The sequence below is a fragment of the Pelodiscus sinensis genome, chromosome 32 (assembly GCF_052426305.1).
Source record: "Pelodiscus sinensis isolate ZL-2025 chromosome 32, ASM5242630v1, whole genome shotgun sequence".
Taxonomy (NCBI): Eukaryota; Metazoa; Chordata; order Testudines; family Trionychidae; genus Pelodiscus; species Pelodiscus sinensis.
The window spans coordinates 11,940,222-11,962,544 of record NC_143083.1 but is presented as its reverse complement, the minus strand read 5'-3'; the positions used below and the strand labels follow the sequence as shown (position 1 = coordinate 11,962,544).

Below are 22,323 nucleotides of genomic sequence, written 5' to 3'. Positions count from 1 at the left end.
TTCAACTTCTGAAACAGATGTTCCCCCTCTCCAAAAAGTTTACCTCTTTTTTGCTGCATGTCTTGTGACCCTCCTGAAAAGGTCTCTTGTTGAGCTGGGGTCATTGTACTTTGATGCAAGGCAGAATCTGAATTGGTCCTGGCAAGAAGGCAAAGAAACCTGTTAGCTTTTTAAAATGAAGGATGCTTCTGAGGGTAACAATCCCCTTAGTCCCATTGGAAATTAAAAGAAACTTGAAATACCACTTGGTAATTGTAAAATTTTATGCTGGGTAAGAACTCTCTATGAAATGATCAGCTAACTTTACAGAAGTGAATTTATTACAGGTTTATAGAATAGTCCCAACAACACAACAGAGTTTAGGAGGAACAAAGACAAACAAATGAATCGCTATAGATAGAAAGCTATTGGGGTGTACTCTCGCTGGTATTGCTGGGGCCAGTCTCTGGGCTCATAAAATAATAAGCAGCAGGATTTGTGTAATTCAGAGCAATTTATAAATGTTGCTTAAACCTCACAGGATCTCCATGAGGAAGATAACCACATTTTACAGAAAAGAAAACTGACTTCCCAAGGAACCCCAAAGTTGCATGCGTTGGAGCCAGTATTAAATTGTGGGAGTCCAAGGATCCAAGTCTTCTTCTCAAACTATGCCAATATCGCATGATGCAGTGTCCTCAAACTGGTAAGCATAGCACACCACTTAGGCACTTCTTGTCTCCTAATTTCAGGTGCAAGCGGCATGATGGGGACAGAGGACTACACATTCCTCGCTCGCAGGACTGCTTGTGAAGGAAGACCAGCCCCACTTTCAATGGAGTGATAAAAACCTCAAGATTTTTTAACTCAGCAATTCTGAGCTTCTTACCCTCTACAGACATATGCCTGGGCAACTACATCCCAAAATCTAAGCACACAGGGGCACACTTTTAAGCCTAAAAAAAAAATCATCTCTTAAAACAGGGGGAGGGAGGCCCAGGGGCCGGATGCGGCCTCCGGCTTGCTTGGATCTAGCCCCCGAGGCTCAGTGCTCCCCTCAGCATTGGGGAGTCCACACTGGCACTCCAGCCCCCGCCATTCCCGTGTGGGGATGGAGCACACAGAATCTATTAGCCTAGGCCCCCCTAAGCTCTGGTGGTATGAGGAGAATGAGGGGAGTGTTTTTCTCCTGCCATATCAGGGAGACTTGAAGGGGTTTTTTTTTTTGGAGGGGGGCTCACTTGTTTCTGCAGCCTAGGGATGTAAGTGACCAGTCGACTAGTTGCTTCCCCCATCCTCTTGCTGCCTCCATCAGAGAGAAGAGGCAAGGGGGGAGAGGACACGACGTCCCCCCCACCAGCACCATCTCCGTGGGGGGCAGGGAAAGCTGGGGGAGGGCAGGGAAACATCATGAGCAGGGATTGAAACAGTCAGAGCAAGAGGCACACAGGAGAACCCTTTGCTCCCTGCTGTCAAGGTTCCCGCTGCCTCTGTCCCTTTGAAATATTCAAGAGCCAGGGGCACCTCCTGTACATTTCAAAGTAGGGATGTAATAGTGTAGTCGATTAACCAATAAGCAAAAGCTTATAGGTTAATGCTATATACTACACGCATTTCTCCCTGCTGATACCAGTAAATATTTTAGCATGCTGGCCAGGAGCCCGGCTCAGACCTCCCCTGGATAGGAGCTACTGCCACCCTGCACAGGCAGCCGGTCTGCGAGAAGAGCTGGTTTTAAAACTGGCTCTCCCTGCAGACTAGCTCTTGCCTGGCACCCCAAAGTACAGAGGCAGCAGCACTGAGTGGCAGGGGACTCCTTGGGAATGGCGCCAGAGCACACTGACCGCCAGCCCTGACCCTGCAGACTATAGAATAGTGGAGTAATCTCATGAATTTTTATTGATTACTCGACTATTCAATTAACCGATATTTAACATCCCTATTTCAAAGGGAGAGGAGCAGTAAATAGCGAGCCCCTCCCCCCCTTTATCGACTAATCGATGGAAATTCCATCGACTACTCGATTAGCAGATTAACTGAAATGTAACATCCCTAGTGTGGCCCCCGACTGATTTGCCATGGATTAGCAGCCCCCGAGACAAAAAAGGTTCCCCACCCATCTTAAAGACCCCCATAAAGAGTTGACAAAAAATTAAGTTCTAGATTCAGTAAAAAACCGGCAATCCAGATTACTCTGAGTGCTGTATGCAGCCACAGGAAAAAAACTATTTCTTGTACCTCTAAGGGCTGTCACCATAGCTAAGACCTTGGGTCAGAGACTATAATGCACATGGAATTATGACACTAACCTTCTCCAGCTTGTATCCGATGGAGGCGACAGATACACAGTGCCATATGGGCAACTGTCCACGTGATTCAATTAGTTAAGGCGGAGAAAGGCAGGAGCTTCTTGTTTAAATAACAGGCCCATTTGAAAGCTTTGAACAAGAAATAATGTAAGTTACTTTGTCAGAGCCAATACACTTTAGTGAGGAAAATGAAGAGCATTTCCTGTGGAGGCCATGCTGATTTTGGCAGGACATTTTAAGCAAAATATGCATGTTAATGGTGGCTTTGTATATGCTGTAGGAAAAAGCATCCCTACTTAAAAATTCAACCCTGACACTACAGAAACCAAAAATGCTGACACTTCCTGGGGTAGCATGGTATGGAGGAAGTCACTTTGAACTGTCAAAAGGAGGCGAAGTCACTCTCCACCTCCTTCTCAAACGTTTCTCTTGACTTCCTCCCCGGTAATGCTAGGTTTTACCAGCCACACACTATTGTCTGACTGGCCTCCTCTTTCTCTCCTCCCTACTTCCACCCACAGGCTGACATTTTCTCAGACACAGCGAGCCTGGATGGATCATGAGATATGGAGCCTTGCTAGTCGGACATGTAAATCAACCTACAGCTTCAGATACAGTTTACTCCACCTACAAATCTCTCCCCACCACGCATACACTAATACCTACTCCCTCTGTGTCTATGGGTTATAACACAACTTTCCGCTGAAAGGGGAGAGATCACATAATGCTACTCAGCTTGCTAGCAGTTATCACTCGTTAGTAGCAGGAGGAGCACCCTCATTTCTAACAGCTGAGAAGCCGACCTCTGTCCTCACGGCCATTGTCCCAGACTTGGCCACCAACCACTCTGGCACTAGCACTTTTTACGCTAGTCAATAAGCTAATTCTATTTTATGAACGTCAGCAGGAAATAGTGCTTGGCAGTTGCTGAACACATATGAGTCAGCTTGTAATGGAAATGGAAAGAAATCACTTACAAAACATTTCTTCAGTCTTAGTTCTGCTCAGTTTTGAAACACAAATCAGATCCACCAACACTGTCATTTTGCACTTCTATTGTATTTTTCACTAATGGAGCCCAAAACACTCTCTAAGCCTCTCAGCTCTGGGAGGTAAATATGTGCTATTGGCCCCCCTTTTACAGCTGAGGAATCCTGAGATACAGAGAAGCAAAGTATTAAGCTCTGTGAAAGATCAGACATCATACAGCAATAATGAGATTATCCAGTTACATTACATTGGATAACACTTCAAAACAGGAAATATTAACTGTCCAGATTTCAAAAGAAACGTGACCTGCAATGAAGACTGTAGTCTATTATATGGGATTCTGCACCTTCTTTGACATGATTCACTGTCAAGATACAAGACAGGATAGATTTCTAATCTGAGTCAGCATGTTCTTACATGGTCACTATATGAAGCATTGGTAAAACCAGAATGAAACTCAAGAGTCCCATGTTATAATTCACACTTGCTCTCTAGAACACTCGAGGTTTATCTTTTTGGGGTTTTTAAGCAATTTGTAGAACACATTTTAAATACAAACAATGCTGATGAAGGCAACATTTTAATGCCGTGCCATGAACCAAAGGATATCTGCCTTCCGTGCTTATCCACAGACAGTGGACGCCGATGTGGTGACCCAAGGCGGTTTCTGTCGCGATACACTCTGTCCACCAGACCATGATGTCGAGTTGTCCGACTTGTATCCAATCCAGATGACTGAAAAGGAGTCTAAGAAAGATAAAAAGTTATTAACAGAAAAATACATGCTGAAACCAATGGCCCAGCATCAATATAACATAACTAGGACTGATTCAATATGCACTAAAAATAAACCCGACAGCTACGGACACAGCAGCCAATCATTGAGTGGACAAGGTAACTTTTTCCTTAAATGCAGTTTTCATATAATAGACAAATCACACTATCTGGAATAGGGAAGCACTGGAAACCACCTCCCAAATGAGAATCTTCTTAATAGAGGGAGGCAGGCTGCATCAGATCTCAAATTTGCACTATTTTTCCAGTCTTTAAAGTCCTACCACACTTTGAAACATCAGGAATGATAGAAATGAGCAGCATAAACTATGAGCGTATTGATAACTACTGCAGTAAGTTACTCATGGTGTATCATGCTTCATGAATCCAGAAGGAACATGTTGACAAATGGAGCTTAAACTTGACTATGAAGGCAAAAGATAAAGGAGATTCATCCAGTATACTGAATTATGTCACATTCCTAACTATCACTTGATGCTCTGTAGAAAATGGGGAGTCTCAGGGCATTTTCCACCCCTTTTTAATCAGCATCATAATTACCTTAAGAAACAACAGGACTATGCAGCACTTTAAAGACTAACAAGATGGTTTATTAGGTGATAAGCTTTCGTGGGCCAGAAAGCTCATCACCTAATTAAAAACTAACAAGATGGTTTATTAGGTGATGAGCTTTCGAGGGCCAGAAAGCTCATCACCTAATAAACCATCTTGCTACTCTTTAAAGTGCTGTATAGTCCTGTCTTTTGTTTCAGCTAGACCAGACTAACACGGCTACATCTCTATTACTAATTACCTTAAGAGATACTGACAAAATAAAAACATTAAAACAAGACATTTCTTTCCCATGCTGCTAACAAAGATAATTAAAGCACTGAACATTTCAAAATTCGATTTACTTTCTAGAAATGTGATGTGGATTGGGCAGACAACTAGAACAGTCAATTCCACTCTTTGGTCTTACCCATTAGACCAGTTTTTCTCAACCAGTGGTACGAGTACTGTTACGGGGTCCGTGAGCCCACCCCGTCCTGGGCAGTCACACTCCCACGGTTGCCGTCCCGGAAGGTCCCAGTCTCGGTGCCGCGGCGCCGGGTCGGCCCTCCCGGTGGTTGCCCCGAGGATCCCGCGAGCGAGGAGGTGAGGGGGGTCCGGGCCCTCCCTCTCTCCAGACCCCAGCCCAGGGCCCTAAGGCGGGGGAGATGCTCTTCTCTCCCCCGACCTGGCTGATGGGGCACAGAGCCGCAACGCATCAACCCTCGGGCTCCAGTACACCCGCCCTGGGCTGCTTCCTCACGCCCTCGCTCGTCCGCTCACCAGCTGGCTGGTCTCGCCGCCTCCTCAGTGTCTCTCAGTCTCTGACTCCAGCGTCCTCCTTCTCCTCCTCCCCTGCTTCTGCCTCTCCTGACTTTATACCTGGGGAAGGTGCCGCCCCGCCCCTCCAGAACACTCACACCTGTGCTCATCCACGGCCCCAGCTTCTCCTCCCCAGCTGTTTCTCCTCACCCCCCAGCGTTCTCTCCCTCTCCTGCAGCTGTGGGGCATAGGGCCGGCTGGGGCGCCCGCGGGGCTGCCCGCCCCGAGGCTGGTGGGGTGCCGTCCCTGCCCGGTTGTCCCCACTAACCTTGCCGGGGGGGGGTTCTTCCCCCGCGCTGTCCCGGGCTGCGTCCCTGGAGCCGCCAGCCTGGCGGCATGTCCCGGCTGCCCTGCTGCCTGCGTCCCCGGCGGCAGCAGGTCCAGCCGTGGCGTCTCTTCCTGCCCCGCTGGGGGGGGGCCCTCCTCGGTGCGGGGTTGCCTCACCCCGTCACCGCCCTCCCCTATGTTGCTCGGGGTCCCGCCCGCTCGCCCGCCTGCCGAGCGGCGCGTCCCGGTTACCCCACCGGACGCGTCCTCGGCGGCGGCGAGACAAGCCGCGCCGCTTTCCCCTGCCTCGCTGGGGGGGGCCCTTCCAGTGCGGGGTTGCCTCACCCCGTCACAAGTACCCTTAGGGGTACTCGAGAGAAGTCAGGGCGGCACATCAACAAAACTGAAATTTAGAAAAAAACGAATTTTTGTTTACATTTTAAAGCACTTTTTTTTGTACTTTTTACACCCAAAAATTTCATTGCCTGCCCAGCTACAATTAAGTTGTTTAAACAAATGTTTTACAATGGTAGAAAAAAAATTGTGTGGCTGAAAACTGTAGAGAAAAAAAAAAAGGTTGAGAAACACTGCATTAGATTAATATATATGCCCTCAGAACTTTTACTTGTTGGCAACAGGTTTCCCAGAACTTGAAGGAGCTGTTGATAAGACTTCCAAGCCAACGCAGACTAAATCTTGAGGAAAACTGTAATAGCTTTGCTGAATCCCTCTGCTCCATCTGTTTCAAACGCCTAAATTTTCTCCTTCATTCAGGTTCTGCATCTGGCAAATATATTGTCCTACCTGCCAAATCAGAGAGCCATCCTGCCAGTATACTCGTTTATTTTTTTTTAAAAAAACTGCCCAATTAAAACCATCTAGATATTTTTAAAACTCCAGAGGATGTTTAATTTTAAATTTATTTTTAAATCCACTTTTTTGCAGTACCCTCCACATTTTTTTCCTTAGAAATGCTATCCTTTTCTGTTTAGCAACTTTTGATCTCCTTTCTCTCCATATGCCACTCTCCTCTTTATTAATATATCAGATCCCAAAGCACCTATACTGTTTATTTCCTATCTCCAGTGGGACATTGTACAGCTCTAAGAAGAGTTTTCCACAAAAATGGTGGCTATTGTGCTTTAATTTCTACACAACTTTAAGGATTTGGAATCCAACGGAGCTATCAAATTACAAAACATTTTAAATCAGGTACAGGTTGAACCTCTCTGGTCCAGTACAGTCTGGTCTGGCAACATTTGTGGTCCAGCATGATTTTAATTAGCTGAATGTCCACTTATTATGGATGTGCCCAATTTTCCCCGCAGTCTCATAAAATTTGTTTACAGAACCCAGTCCTGGCTCTTGGTGTTCTGTGATGTTATTTAGCTCTAATTTGCCACTAAACGTCCAAGAGCCAAGTAAACAGTGGAAGTGGTAATGCTGCTAGATAATATTGACCTCCTGTAGTTTGATAAATTCTCTAGTTCAGCACCAGTCAGGTCCCGAGGATGCCAGACTAGAGAGGTTCAACCTTTAGTACTATTTACACATGTCCATCCAAATCTGTGAATGCAGGCACTAAATGTAGAGATGTTAGCATACAGTCATTTAAACGATTAACTGATAAGCCTGGGCTTACTGATTTTTAAACCAGCTCTCTTTGCAGACTGGCTCTGCCTGCCACGCCACACTGCTGCCTCTGATTCAGAGGCAGCAGCGTGGGGTGTGGCAGGGGGCTCCTCAGGAGTGGGGCCAGGAGTTGCAAGCATACTAGCTGCCAGCCCCACCCTAGGGAGTATTTTAGTAACTATAACTAGTAAAAATGTTTGCGGCTTCAGTTACTAAAATAAACGTTATCTAGCATCTCTAACTAAATGTACAAATACCAATTTGTAAAGTATACAAACAGAAGACCCTAACTATAGTGGTAAGGAACAACAGAATGGTTTGCAGGAAGGAATTTATACTGAAATTGACCCTGAAGGGCGATGAATGCTGGGGAGAGGGAGACCCTAAAGAAGAAAGGCACTACACAAGAAACCATGAGAGTCAATGTCTCAGGAGAATATAAGCCCTCCATGGAGAAGACCCTGGGAGGCAGCCTTCTGTGATATAATAAGAAGGAATTCTGCAGAGCTTAAGATGGGTGGAAAAAAAGGGCAGAGGATTGATTCTTAGGAGGATGGAAGAGGTTTTGTTCTTTTGAGCTGAGAAGATAGGAGGACAGCACTTAAACTGTAACAACTGGCATGATATAAAAATCTTTAAATAGAATATAATCAGCCTAAACAGAGAAAATTATCTGAGATTTTAATTTTTTAATTTTAGCAATATGGGATATTAATCAGTAACATGGGCCAAAAAAATGTACAACTAAAATTGTCCTGACAGTGTCCATTAAATACAGCAGCAAGCTAAGTTTATTTAGTACATAAACCACAAATAATGCAATGAAACAAGTCACCAGTTTCTGGCACCGTGAGAAAAATAATCTAGATAAAGGAGTCATTTCATTGTCCTGCATTTTGCTAGAATGTAACAAGACCTCAATATTAGCCCCTTTAAAGAATGGGACCAACTCTGAAGCTGAAGTTTAGCCACAGGACATTTGATGAAAGAATTTTACCCCCTAAAAAAAGTTCCAAGAACAGGCACCCAATTCCACAAAATATTAATGCTGTAACAGACACTTCTCCTGCCCCATGGTAGCCAGGATAATTTTGCCCAGTGTGCTTCCACTTTTCCCTTTAGACTGTCGACTCTTTTGAGGAGGGTCACATTACAAGTCCAATAGTGGTCACACTATGAATAAAGCCTTTGTGTTGTTTTTTGGGGGGTGGGAGTGTTGGGGTGGGGGGGGGGGGGAAGGTTTACCGAAAACTCCCATTGAAAACAAAAACAAATACATGGTTTTCCCCAATTTTGATCAACCACTTAAGTATGTAAAAATACTCATTTATGTTAAGAAAATTCAATACATTAAGTAGATGTGTTTTAAGCTTATGTAGAGGGGCCAGGCCGTCTTTTAAAGTAAAACAGTGTCATGGCAAATACTCACATGTATGTGTGTGTACTGTTAATTTATAGTCTATGAAATAAACTACAGCATTAAACTGTTTTTACTTTCAGTACGTTTATTTTCCTTTGTGTGTTGCTCTTTTCCTTTCCTCCTGTCCTCCAAGATTAAATCTCAATATTTACTCAAGAAACTGAAGTTAATTTTTGAATTTATTTTTACCTGCTTTTTAAATTTTGTAATAAATACCAATACATTCCCAGAAACTTTTAAATTAAATAAATCCTGAAAACGAGGGGCCGTGACTATGAATAAAACAGTGCAGATGCACACAGGCACTATATTAATTAATAAAGCAGAGATGCTGTTTGACAACATGCACTTATACACGGTACCAATTGCGAAAGGCGTCCACAACCAGAGCACAGCAGAAATATATCCACCAACTTCTTGGTAACATACATGCTGCTCCATAGAGCACTTGCCATTTTTTTACACTTTAAAATTACACTCTTCAAGACTGATCATTCTTAATACAGTTATGCTGATGTGCAAGTTGGTTGTGATTCTATGTTCTGGTGCTGCTATCAACCTTTATGGTACAGTCTCTCCAGTTGAAGACAGTCACAGGACTGATTTAAAACGTGTCAACAGCAGCTAATGCTCACCTGGAAGGGCAAATCCATGGCACTGTTCCCAATCTGGTTCACATTTGGCAGTGACCCTCCATAGTATTGGCCACGACTCTGTCCCAACTGCAAATACTGCGTTTTCTGTAATTGTAACTAAAAAAGAAAATTTAGAAAGGTTGATAGCAGCTAGGAGAGGTACTTAAAAAAAAAACCCACACTGTTCATTTCATTCAACTGTGCTTAATTTCAGACATCCCCAAGAATGGCTTCCACCCCAAAAAGTGTGATGAAATAAGTTTTAACTATGAATAAATAAGTTTTAACTATGAAGAGTAAGACTTTAGAGGACAGCTCACAATTCTGCTTGACAAATGTTAGGAAGTTAGGTTTGTAATCAGAGTGATTACATGAAAGTTTATATCAATAAACTGTGTGAAACCATACGGTATTTATCTCAACTACTACACTACAGAGCTAGAAGATACGTAAGGACATCCTCTTATTGTCAGGGTGCCAGTTTCTTAACGCTAGAAAAGGCTCCTCAGACAAGTTGCCAACAGCTCTTCTTTCCACAATGTAAAATTTCAATCTAGGAGGAATTGTATCAGAGTGAACAATGTGGCACAAACAGCCGTTTCAAAGAATGCAGGAAACATCTTATTTTCGATGGTTAAATGACAGCACACTACCTGAAAAACATTTTAGCATTTTTTCTACATGTTCAACTAACCAATTTTGTGACGCAATCAGTGAAAAAAGGCACCTTTGCACATAAAATTAAGTTCTTATATTCACTGTTGCATTTCTCTGAAAAGAGAAGGAATATGTCCTTCACCTACCTTTATCAAAATTTTAAGGGACTAGATCTCTTTTCATTATCAGAAAACCTTGCATCCAAATTGTGTCTACCTGGTTACTAACCCAGTTTTCAGTCATTTCTTCTTGACCGCTACACTACTTTTCCACAGCAAATTCAGATTTACTGTCACAGTGCCACCAGACCCCTCTGCTAGACTGACTAAGCGTGGGCTGGGATAATGAGTTGTTTTACTTTCAGAAAAACAAGAGAATCCCTAGATTGACAATGATCAACGGTTTGTTAAAGAACATTCAACCTTTGGACTAGAATCACAGCACTGTGCATTAGGGATTTCAATGTGTAGTCGACTACACCACATTAGGCACCACATTTCAAGAAAGATGTGGAGAAATTGGAAAGGGTCCAGAGAAGAGCAACGTGAATGATTAAAGGTCTAGAGAACATGACCTATGAGGGAAGACTGAAGGAATTGGGTTTGTTTAGTTTAGAAAAGAGAAGATTGAGGGGGAACATGATAGCAGTTTTCAGATATCTAAAAGGGGGAGGGAGAAAACTTATTCATCTTGGCCTCTGAGGATAGAACAAGAAGCAATAGGCTTAAACTGCAGCAAGGGAGGTTTAGGTTGGACATTAGGAAAAAGTTCCTGTCAGGGTAGTCAGACATTGGAATAAATTGCCCAGGGAGGTTGTGGAATCTCCATCTCTGGAGATATTTAAGAGTAGGTTAGATAAATGTCTATCAGGGATGGTCTAGACAGTATTTGGTCCTGTGATGAAGGCAGGGGACTGGACTCGATGACCTCTCGATTTCCCTTCCAGTCCTAGTATTCTATAATTCTATGATTAACCAATATCGGTTAATCTTGTTGACTACATGCATTCCCCTCCCTTTGCTGCCTCTGGACCAGAGGCAGCAAGGGGGTAGGGAGAGCAGGAGCCGGTGCCCACAAGGAGCTAACTTAAAAGCCAGCTCCCTACAAGCACCAGATCTGCCTGCCCCCTGTCCCACTTCTGCCTCTGATATAGAGAGGCAGCAGTGCCGAGAGTGGAGCCAATATGTGAAGGAAGCTAGGAGGGCAGACAGAAGCTAATGTAAAAGCTGGTTCTGACCCCCCCACACCCACCCCCGCAGCACTGTGGTGCCACCTGCACCCCCATGCTGCTGCCTCAAGCTCCCCACAGACAAAAGCTGCTTTGCAGCAGCAGCCGGTCTGCAGGGAGTTCGAGTCCCCATGGACAGAGGCTGCTCTGCATCCCGTGAAGCTGTCTCTCTCTGGGTAATTTGGATCCCTTATAAACAGGGGATGCTACCACCCCATGCTGCTGCTTCTGTATCAGAAGCAGCAACACAGGGTGGCAGGGAGCTGATTTTTAAACTAGCTCCCCTCACGGACCAGCTCCACCTGCCACTCCATGCTGCTGCTTCTGATACAGAGGCAGCAGTGTGAGATGGTGGGGGCTCCCTGGGAGAGGGGCTGGGAGCACACTGGCTGCCAGGCCCACCCCCGGGGACTATCAAATAGCTATGTAATACTGTGTGCGGTTACATGACTATTCAATTACACTATATCCAACATCCATACTGTGTATATCAACAGACCTCTCATTTTCACATTCAAATGGATCCTTAAACCACTCTGCGGGATCCCAGGATTTCAGAGAATGAGCTTTGGAAATGCCACTAAAAATTTGGCATCCCCAAATTTCAGTGTTTACATGTTTGTTTCGGCCTCTCTCTTCCTTTTCAATGTCTTAAAGTAATGGAAGTGATAAAATGAAACTCATTAAAGTCTTTAAAAAGGCCTACAACAAAGACTTCGGGTAGGACAAAGACAGTGATGTCAAGGCATGGAATTTACTTCCTCTAGAAAGTTGAAAAATGTTACCCTCAAGAAGTAGTCAATAATACGCCAACCAGTTAATGTCTTTGTTCAAGCCCAGGGTAACAGTGTCAAATCTGTAGATTAATTCCAGTTCTGCAGGCTCTCACAGGACCTAACCACATAAGCCACAACATTAGGGGCTCATACAACTCCCCCCACCCCGCAGGAAGCCAGTGATACTTCCATTGTTGCTGGAGGTAGCGTCAGTGGGGCTTCTTGGGGTGGAGGGAAAAGGAGGGGCCCCGAACGGCTCGTGATCAACTGGTCGAGCCCTCCTGATCAACCAGTTGATCGCAATCGACGGGTTGGTGACCACGGCTCTACTGTGGTCTATGCCATCAAGTGCCAGCAATGCCCCTCTGCCATGGATATTGGCCAAAGCAGACAGTGTCTGTGACAAAGGATAAATGGGCACAAATCAGATGTCAGAAATGGTAACACAAACGTGTAGGGGAACATTTTAACCTGCCTGGTCTACTCAATCATGGATTTAGAAGTAGCCATTCTTCTATAAAGGAATTTCACTAAACAATTACAGAGAGTTTTACCCACGTAAGTTCATGTTTCTATATATTTTGATTAGTCTCGAAGGTACCACAGGACTATTTCTTGTTTTTACAGTCAATGTTGAGTGCAATCAGCATGCACTTCTCTTCACATGCCCATGCTTTACGTGCACGTCACTTTAGGAATGCTAATAGTAAAATACACACACACACACACAGACAGAAACCAACGGAATCTGGCAACCCTGCGTGTGGGCAACAGTAAATAAAAAGTTGCCCACCACTGCCTTGCTTCTCTCATGCTCCCGGCTCGGGAAGGCATAAAAGGTTGGAGTGGGGCCAGCCACCTCAGCTCCTTAGCCAACCACAATCCAAATGATAATGGACTCCAAAATAGCAAGGAAGGACAGCAGGTCATGGAATACACATACAAATACATCTCAAAATACACCCGTTATTGTAAGTTAAATAATGGTCTTTCCTTCTTCAAGCAACTGTCTTTGTGTATTCCACTCTTGGGACTTGTACAGTAACCTTGTGCTAGGAAATCAGATTCTTAACCAAATAACTGAAGGACCACTATGCGAAAGCAAACACCTACTCTGAAAACATCCCCAATAGCACCATATTTTGTGAATGTATGAACTGAACAGCAGGTGACTACTCTACAAATTACATCCCTACAATGCAGCATGGTTAACCACAAGGGGCTGCTCTTTGTCTAGTACCAAAAATACAGACTTTCTTTAGGTGTCAAAGGGACCACATTTATGCCCTGAACTACCCTTAGAGACTGGGTCAGGAAATGCTTGTCTTTTCTTTGAGGTTCCATGAAAAGGTGATCTTAAGTTTTCTACAAGAATGATGGTGTCTTTGGTTTTTTTGTTTTGTTTTTTTTATTAAACAAAGATTTTTTGAACCAGAATCTTTGCTAAAGAAGGCCTTGTTCTGCTGGCTCACCATTTGAAGAAGACAGCTCCAAAACGGAACTCAGCATACCCATATCCAGGGATGTAGGAGTGTAGCTGTTTAAATGCATCAGTTACCCAAATGGTTACACATGGCTCCTGCTCACAGGGAGCTGGGTACACCCAGCACAGCTGCTTCTGTACCAGCACAGGGCAGCAGCCAGCTGCCTGAGAGCAGGATGGCAGGTGGGAGTCGGTACTCACTGTGAGCTGGCTTAAAAGCCATGCACTGGCTCCCAGGGAGCTGGCTACTGCCCCATGTGTTCAGTGGTTAGAAAATTACATCCTACTAGATAAATGAGACCAGTGCTGGAACAGTTTCAAATTCAATTTTGAAATAAACAAGCATTTTGCTTGTGATGTGTCCCTCACCTACACAAAAGGCACTTAGAAAGGCCATCACTGAAGCAAACTTGTGTTAAACGAGAGAGGTTTGAAGTCAGGAGATTTCTAATCAGCCATAAGGACTGAAGATCCAGTATTGGGAAACTAAAGCAATATGCTTCAGAGGGGTAGCCGAGTTAGGGTATGTCTACACTAGTTCGGTAGTTCGAGCTAGGTAGGCAAATGAGGGCAACCGGAGTTGCAAATGAAGCCCAGGATTTAAATATCCCGGGCTTCATTTGCATCTTCCCGGGCGCCGCCATTTTTAAACCCCCCTTAGTCCGAACTCCGTGCCCCCAGCTACACGCGGCATGGAGTAGGTAGTTCGAATTAGGATCTCTAATTCGAATTACCATTACACCTCGAAACGGTAGCTCGAATTAGAGATCTTAATTCGAACTACCTACTCCGTGCTGCGTGTAGCTGGGGGCACGGAGTTCGGACTAAGGGGGATTTAAAAATGGCGGCGCCCGGGAAGATGCAAATGAAGCCCGGGATATTTATATCCCGGGCTTCATTTGCAACTCCAGTTGCCCTCATTTGCCTACCTAGCTCGAACTACCAAACTAGTATAGACATACCCTTAGTGTGTAACTGGAAAAAACTTAAAACAACTAATAGTCTAAGCGCCTTAAAGACTAACAAAACATGTAGATGGTATTATGAGCTTTCGTGGGTACAACCCACTTCTTTCAGATGACTTCTTCAGCTGTTATCTGAAGTGGGCTGTACCCACGAAAGCTCATACCATCTACAACTATATGTTTTGTTCATCTTCAAGATGCTGCTAGACTATTTATTAAGTTTTTAAAGCAATATGAAAAGTTTCCCAAAAGAAATTCAACACTAATCCTAACACTAACTACATATAAAATTTACAGTAGAAAAAAAAAAAGAGGAAAAAATAGCTAGAGCATAGACACCAACCATCTCTCAGGCAAATGAGGTAAGAAGGTATTTAAAGGCAGCTGGTCCTATTCAGGGCTTTTATGACCTTAGAAGGGGGACACCAAGGCAAATAGTGGTTAGCTGGTGGGCACTGCTGGGGAAAAAAAAGTTCCAGTCTTAGGCACATGAGGCATATATAACAACAACAGTCACTCAAAAAAGATTAAGAAGAGATACCCTAATCTGGCCACTTCCTGAAGTTACTCTGTATGATTAAATGATGCTGTTGTCAGCTGACTGATATTTTAAAAGTCTGACAAGCATTTTTATGCACTAAATATTTGCCTGAAATCAAGAAAATGCAGTTCAAGTTTTCTGTGTGTTCATAAACCAGACAAGCAGCAATGCAAATGTCAATGTTACAATTTGTTAGCGCTCTACACCTGTGACTCATCTTAGAGGAATTACTTAGCTTCCATAGACAAAATGCAAGTTAGATCAGAATAGACACTGGATGCCACCAGAGCAAATACTTCCTCCTTTTTCTAATAAAAATGATACCCATCAGGGTATGAACTTTTCAACTATATGCACAAAATGTAAATTAAAGATGAAATTCCAGAGACAAGAGAGTTTGCACTCTTGGAAATACTCTGATCATTGTTGTTGAAAATAAAAGGTTGCTTTAAACACAGCCAGATTATTCTCAAATCCTTTGCAATTCCCATGGTAACTCTAGTTAGGTCTATTGAGATTAAATTAATGGAAGCTTTCTATTTTGAATTCTTGGGACCTCACCAAGATATTTTACCTTCCTGGTCCAAGACAACATAATCATCTTGTACTATGTATACATGATAGCTGCTGTCAATTTGGGCAGGAGACTGACAAAGGATAGATAGTTGACTATAATGCTGCATATTCCAGCTATTTCTTCAGAATGCTATATTCATGGTAAGAAAAGCTTTTTTTTGGGGGGGGGAGGGGAGAGGAGGGATTTGGTATTCTTACTTTTTGCCAAATTACGTCTTAATTGACTCTGTAATTTTTTTCTCCCAATAATACTTCTTCCTATGCCACTCAGAGAAATATTTATCTTAAATTAAAAGATCAATCTAGATATTTCATAATTAAAAACCAATGGTTTTCCATTAAGCAGTAGTATATTGTAAACGAAATTTGCAAATGAAAATTCCACATTACTAGTTTGCTAGTTTCATTTGTGAAAGAAGCTATATTTTAAAACAAACAAGTTTCCAAAAGGTTACAAAAATAATACCATCAAGAACCTCCTTTATGCTGACAGCACCACCTTTGCAAAGAACCAGAATTTGTCATATAACCATCTGATTTCTCAACTGCAAGCACATTCCAAACAAGTAACTGAGTTTGCAATCTAGATCAACAGGCACCTAAAACAGTTTTGCTGAAGTTCATGGATTTGCTCTGGATTTACAGCAGTATAACACAGACCAGAATATGGACAAGAATCCAGCACCACCAGGTCTAACACAATTACCCTCTTTTCCTAACAGCCAGAAGCGTCACAATCTTCCCTTACCTGCCCTGTTTTATGACATGCACACAAGAACTTGAGTCACATTCCCTTGACTTATCTTCAAAAATCCAATTTAAATTGGGCTAAAGCTTTCTAAAAATATAGGAGTTTGGACAGTGGAAGAAGTTGAGCAGATCTTGAAGTGAGAAGTGAGTTACTTTTACATGGGGTTTCCTGAACTTTAAGAAGTATGAAATATGCAGGTGGAAGCCAAATAAATTGCTTTTCACTGGGAATGTAACAGCATTTATGCAAACTGAACACTAGTTTCTCTAAATCCTTTTCCCCACAAAATTGCAAACAATTTGCAAGCTTGTACACAGAACTCAGATGCAATATGATGACAAATTTCAAAAGAGAACTGTTTGAAGTCCCATTATAATCACCCTTATTAAAATGTATCTTTCTATACATTCAAAATGCTTAGTTCCCACAAGTCTGGTATCATAGTAAGGGTGGAGTGTCCTTTAGAGGAGATCACAGATAATCTTCTGTGAAGCACAGGAAGTAATCATTGGAGAGTTGCCAGTTTGCAGTTTCCATAATAAATTTTGCATTCAAATTCAAACTTGGCCATTCCAGAATAAGCCAGTCTAACTTTCAAGTTAGATAGTGAATTAAACAAAGATTACATCTAATTTATCATTTAAAATAAATCATTAGCGATATTAAACTTCTGATTAAAGGGCTAGCAGGAATTATCTTGAATACATAAAGTTACTCTACAGAAGAGTCTTCAGACAGTTTGTTAGTACAAACCAGTCTGAGCTGAAATAAGGTTGCATGGAGCAGCACTCCAAACAGTCCCCCAGATAGGGAACATTTAAAAGAGCTCAGGAACTGCCCTTCCTAAACCACCATCTGAGAGACAGAGACATCTCAGAAGAATTTACAATTGCTTAGAAGTTTTTGGGATGGCACCCACCCTTACTATTCAATAGCTAATATGTGGTCTCCTGTATATGAAATGAGGTGGTGCCGGTCCTGCTCCCTCTTTGCACGTCCACATCGACAAAAGACCACCAACATAATCGTTATCCTTGTTAGTCAGAAGAGGCCAAGGACCACATGGGTAAATAGAGACCAGACTCCCCTCTCACCCCTAAAGATCAGAAGTAAGGAACACCACCACGGCAGTAGAAAAGCTTGCCAATCCAAATGACCAGGCTGTGTTCACAGCCTCCAATGTTGTCAATCTGGCACCTTTCTCCAGGCCTAAACTAAACACAAAATTTAGTAACCTCAGGACTGGCCAGGTTGTTTCAACAGGGAATTTGAGACTCTCTCCCAAAGTAAACAAGACTCCCCATGAAGATAAGCAAATAAAATGTTAAAAGGAAAAGATAAGTGAATAACAAAGAAGAGATTCACATATATAGATCTGGACTTGACAGCCTAACCTTCGGCTAAGTCAACAAGCCACTACTTAAAACAATCAATTTAAGCCATCAAAAAATTAAAGTATATTGTTTTTTCTACCTGGATTGAGAAACTTCCCAAAACTACACAACAGTTTAACTCCAAATATAAACTAATTTTTAACTACTGAAGAATAATCCTCTTGTTCCAACTTTTGAAATTCACATTGCGTTTTTAACTATAAAAATCTTAAGAATATGGCAATCACTCTCTGATTAATCTATTTAATAAACTTCCAGGATTGTCACCGTCTTTCCCTCTCTGAAGCCTAGTATGTCAGTTCAGTTACTGTGGAACAATGGAAACAGCTAGAAGCATGGTTCAGAGCTCTTTTTGTTAGAATATCACCAGGTTTCTCAGTCTAGGTTCATAACTATTTTAGAATGTTTAGACGTTACACCTGTATACAGCACAGATCCTCACCCCATTTATTTAAGAAAACCTACACCCCCTCCCACCACAGAATAAATTATTTATTGACTAACATGGGGCTGAGCAAAATACAGCTCATGGGCTGAATCCAGCCCACCAAGATGCAGTGGGGAGCCTCAAACAGACTCCCTGCTTCCCCCCCTCCACCTCCACACACTGCTCAGAAAAGCAGCTGCCAGGCTGTTTGAGTTTCACAGCTGTGGGGAGAGAAGTGAGGCTTCATGCACGGCCCCCACCCCCAGAACAATCCCACTGGCCAGTTTCTAGCCAATGAGAGCTGCCTGTTTGAAGAACAGGCAATGCTCAAAGCACCATTTTCCCCTCCCTTCCGGCTTGTAGCTATTCACAATGTGCATGACCCACGCAGCCTGTGCAGGGGGGAGCAGGCAGGGAGGCTGCCTGAGAACCCTGCTGGGCTGCTGGCCAGGCATCACCCAGACAAGTCTCTGGCACCCAAGCCCCTCCATCTCCCAATCCTCTGCGCGCGCACGCACACACACACACACCCAACTCCTGCTTCCCTGCCCCACATAAAAAAAAAAAATTCGTAAGAGCAAACGCATTCCCTGGACATGGCAGAGTTTTTCCAGGATGGTATCCCGGAAACTCCATAGTGTAGACATAGCCTTAGTGACAAAAGCAATGACAACTGTGTTTTTACTACACAGCTATACTTCATGGAGCTTTTTTAAAATAAAACCCACCCTCTTCAAAACCATCCAAGCAGTAAAAGCTGCACAATTTTCCAACAAGGCCTCATTTCTGCAATTTACCATACATGGGTGGACTGCTGCACCTGTGTGCAGCTCCACTGACATAAGCAATCCATCTACATGCTATCAAATGCAATATTCACGCCCAAGCGCCAGAAGTCTGCCCCATGCACTAAAAATTCATCGACACAACTTCTCAAACTCTTTGAAAACACTCCTGTCCTAAGTGTGCTGCAACTTCACTTACTGTCTGCTAACCATAAGGTCTCTAGGCCAGTGGTCTCCAACCTTTTTACACCCAAGATCACTTTTTAAATGACAGAACAAGCCAAGATCTACCGCCCCATCTTTCCCCTCAAGATCCACCCCTTCCTTGAAACCCCACCCCTTCCTTGAAGCCCCGCCCCACCCTCTGTATTCTCCTCTCCATCACTTGCTATCCCCAACATTTATACTGCTGCTTCCCCCCCCCCATTCTTCTGTAGGAAGAGGTTTTCCCAACATTTGGCCTGTCTAGACTGAACCAAATGTTAGAAAAACCCCTTCTTTTGGAAGCCCTCTTATTCCTCGTGGAAAGAGGTTACTGAAAGAGCATGTTTGTTCTTCTGCTTTTTTAGTGGAAGAGCAAACGCATCCCTGGATGCAGAAAAGTTTTTCTGGGATATCTCTGGAATCCTGAAAAACTCCTGCAGTCTAGCTGTACCCTCGCTGGGTTGAGACAGGATGAGTAGGCTCTAGGGTGGGAATGAGGGATTTGGGGGTGGGTAGGGGTGAGAGGTGCAAGCTCTGGGAGGAAATCTGGATGCAGGAAGAGGTGAAGAAGGGGACGCTGGCTCGGGGACGGGGCTTCAGGCCAGGCAGTGTTGGGGTCAGATGGAGGGTTGGGGTACTAAGCAAGCCACAGGCTTGTGGATGTGAGGGTGCAGGAATTAGGGCCAGGGTATGTGAGGGGCTCAGGGCAAGGGGTTCCAGTGTATGATAGGCTCAGATCTAGGGTCTGGGGAAAAGGGGGGTGCAGGAGTGTTATGATGCTGTGGCCAGAAGGGGGCTTGGCCCCAATTGGGGGTTTGTTGGCCAGGCTTCATTTTTAAATAAAATACTATGTCAAAAACAAAGTTTCTGCATTGTCTTTATTTCTGAGAAGGTCAGAGAACCTGTTTTGAGTCGGGGTCACTGACCCACAGAAAAGTCAATTGGGGCCACACAAGTGAGATGCAAAAAAATAACTCCTCCAAAACCCCCCAAGCCTCACTAATGTGGCCCCAACTGTGCTGGTGGGATCAGGGGACATGGTACCGGGGAAGGGTGCCACTGGGGGCAGGGTTCTGCGGCAGAGAACAGGGTGCCAGTGGGGATTGGGTTCTGCAGCTGGGGGCAGGGGAGAGAGGACAGGGTGCCGGGGGAGCAGGAGACAGGGTTCTGCAGCAGGAGACAGAGTGCCAGTGGGGACAGAATCCCCTGCACCCGCCTCCTCCCAGGACTCCCTCCGCCCCCCCGCAGAGGAGGAAAGCCCTATTGCACGGGGCCAGCGTGAGCCTCCCACGGAGCAAGGAAACCCACGCACGTGCCCCCTCTTGGGCTGACCCTGCCTCCCTTTGCCCCTCCCACGGAGGAAGGAAGCCCCCACGCATGCCCCCTTCGGGGATGACTCCCCCCTCCCACAGAAAAGGGAAGTCTCAGCACGCGCCTTTGGGGACTCCCCCAGTAAGCTCCCGGCACGCCACAGACCTGGGGCAAGGAAGCAGCCAGCTCATTTCCGGAACCGCCGGAAGTGACGCGCAGCTCAGGACTTCCATCCACCCAGCGGGAAGCTGCTACTATCTCCATTGTCACTGGAGGTAGGTAGTGGGGCTTCTTGGGGGCGGGGGGAAATGAAGGGCCCAGAATGCCTTGCAGTCGACTGGTCGAGGCCTCGCAATCAACCAGTCGATCACAATTGATGCGTTGGTGACCACAGCTCTAGGCTATGGATTGGATGGAAAACCTATGCAGGTCATTTGACACAAGATAACACATGAAGAAATATGCACCGAACAGAAGAATGGCCACACTGGTCCATTCTGTCCTATGTCCCAACAATGGCTGGTGCCAAATGTTTCAGAGGGAATGAACAGAACAGGGCAATTACTGAGTGATCTATCCCCTGATGTTACCTCTCAGCTCCTGGCAGTCAGATATTTAGAGACAACCAGCGCACTGAGTTGCATTCCTGAGCAACTTGGCGAATAGCCACACATGGCTGGATCCATTCTCCATGAACATATTTAATTCTTTTTTAACCTAGTTATATTTATGGTCTTCACAACATCCCCTGGTGATGAGTTCCACAGAAGTGGAGCTTCCCCAGCATCAGCAAATCTTACTTGGGCTCAGCAGCAAGTAAGAGGAAGGGGGCATATGGGCACCTATGCCTTGCTCCTGACAGGAGTGAGACAGAGGGAGGTTTGGGTGTCCAGAGGCACCCAACAATCCCCCATCCCGTCTCCCATATAATCTCCCCCCAATATCTTCCCAGGCACCCACCACCCACTCTTCACCCCTGCCTCCCACTCTTCCAGCTTTGCCCGCTTAGCTGGCTGCACTCTCTCTCTACTGCAGGGTTTCCCAACCTATGGGTAGGGACCCAAATATGGGTCGCCATTATATTTCAAAAGGGTCGCCAGGTGTATCCCCAGGTGGCTCTTAAGGAGCCATTCACACATTTTTTGAATTGCCCTGGGTCACCAAGTCTTCCTCAATTGTCAAAATGGGTCCCCATGAGGAAAAGGTTGGGAACAGCTGCTCTACTGTCTCTCCTGGAAGAGGGGTGAGAGCAGCATGCATAGAATGGAACTCTTTGAAAGGGAGCGAACCAAAAAAAAGTTTGGGAACCTCTGGATTAGATGGCCCAATAAGTAGTACCCATTTCTAATGTCTATGGGTACGTCTACACTTGCACCCTAGTTCGAACTAGGGATGCAAATGTAGGCATTCAAAATAGTCAACGAAGTGGGGATTTAAATATCCCGCGCTTCATTAGCATGATCTCGCCGGCACGTTATTCCGATCAACAGCTGTTTCGAAAGTGAAAGTGCATGCCGGGACGTATTAGTTCGAACCAAGGGGGCTAACGAAGTGCGGGATATTTAAATCCCCGCTTCATTGACTATTTCGAATGCCTACATTTGCATCCCTAGTTCGAACTAGGTTGCAAGTGTAGACATACCTTTTTATAGCTCTGCTCATAGGGTAACAATTGTACACACACGCCGTAAATTAAGTTCTCAGAACTTATAATGCTGCATTGATAAAAATCAGTACCAACCAATCAAACAACACCCAATCATAAAAGGTCAAAGTTGAGGTATTTACTGATATAAGCTTAGTCAGTGATCATTCAATTCCCTGCCAAGATTTCTGAACATGTGG

At 44.4% G+C, this 22,323-nt stretch overlaps 1 protein-coding gene across 5 annotated transcripts in view; it reads right to left on the bottom strand.

The window, feature by feature from the left end:
• The window catches only part of CRTC1 (CREB regulated transcription coactivator 1), an 83,251-nt gene that overhangs the window by 42,966 nt on the left and 17,962 nt on the right, over nucleotides 1–22,323 (bottom strand). For all 5 annotated transcript variants that reach the window (XM_075902875.2, XM_075902877.2, XM_075902878.2 and 2 more), the window contains exons 2-5: nucleotides 9,381–9,497; nucleotides 3,888–4,025; nucleotides 2,289–2,350; nucleotides 44–138 (exon numbers count right to left, since the gene is read on the bottom strand). In XM_075902875.2, coding sequence (XP_075758990.2) covers nucleotides 44–138; nucleotides 2,289–2,350; nucleotides 3,888–4,025; nucleotides 9,381–9,497 — 412 coding nt within the window. The remainder of the gene's footprint in view (nucleotides 1–43; nucleotides 139–2,288; nucleotides 2,351–3,887; nucleotides 4,026–9,380; nucleotides 9,498–22,323) is intronic.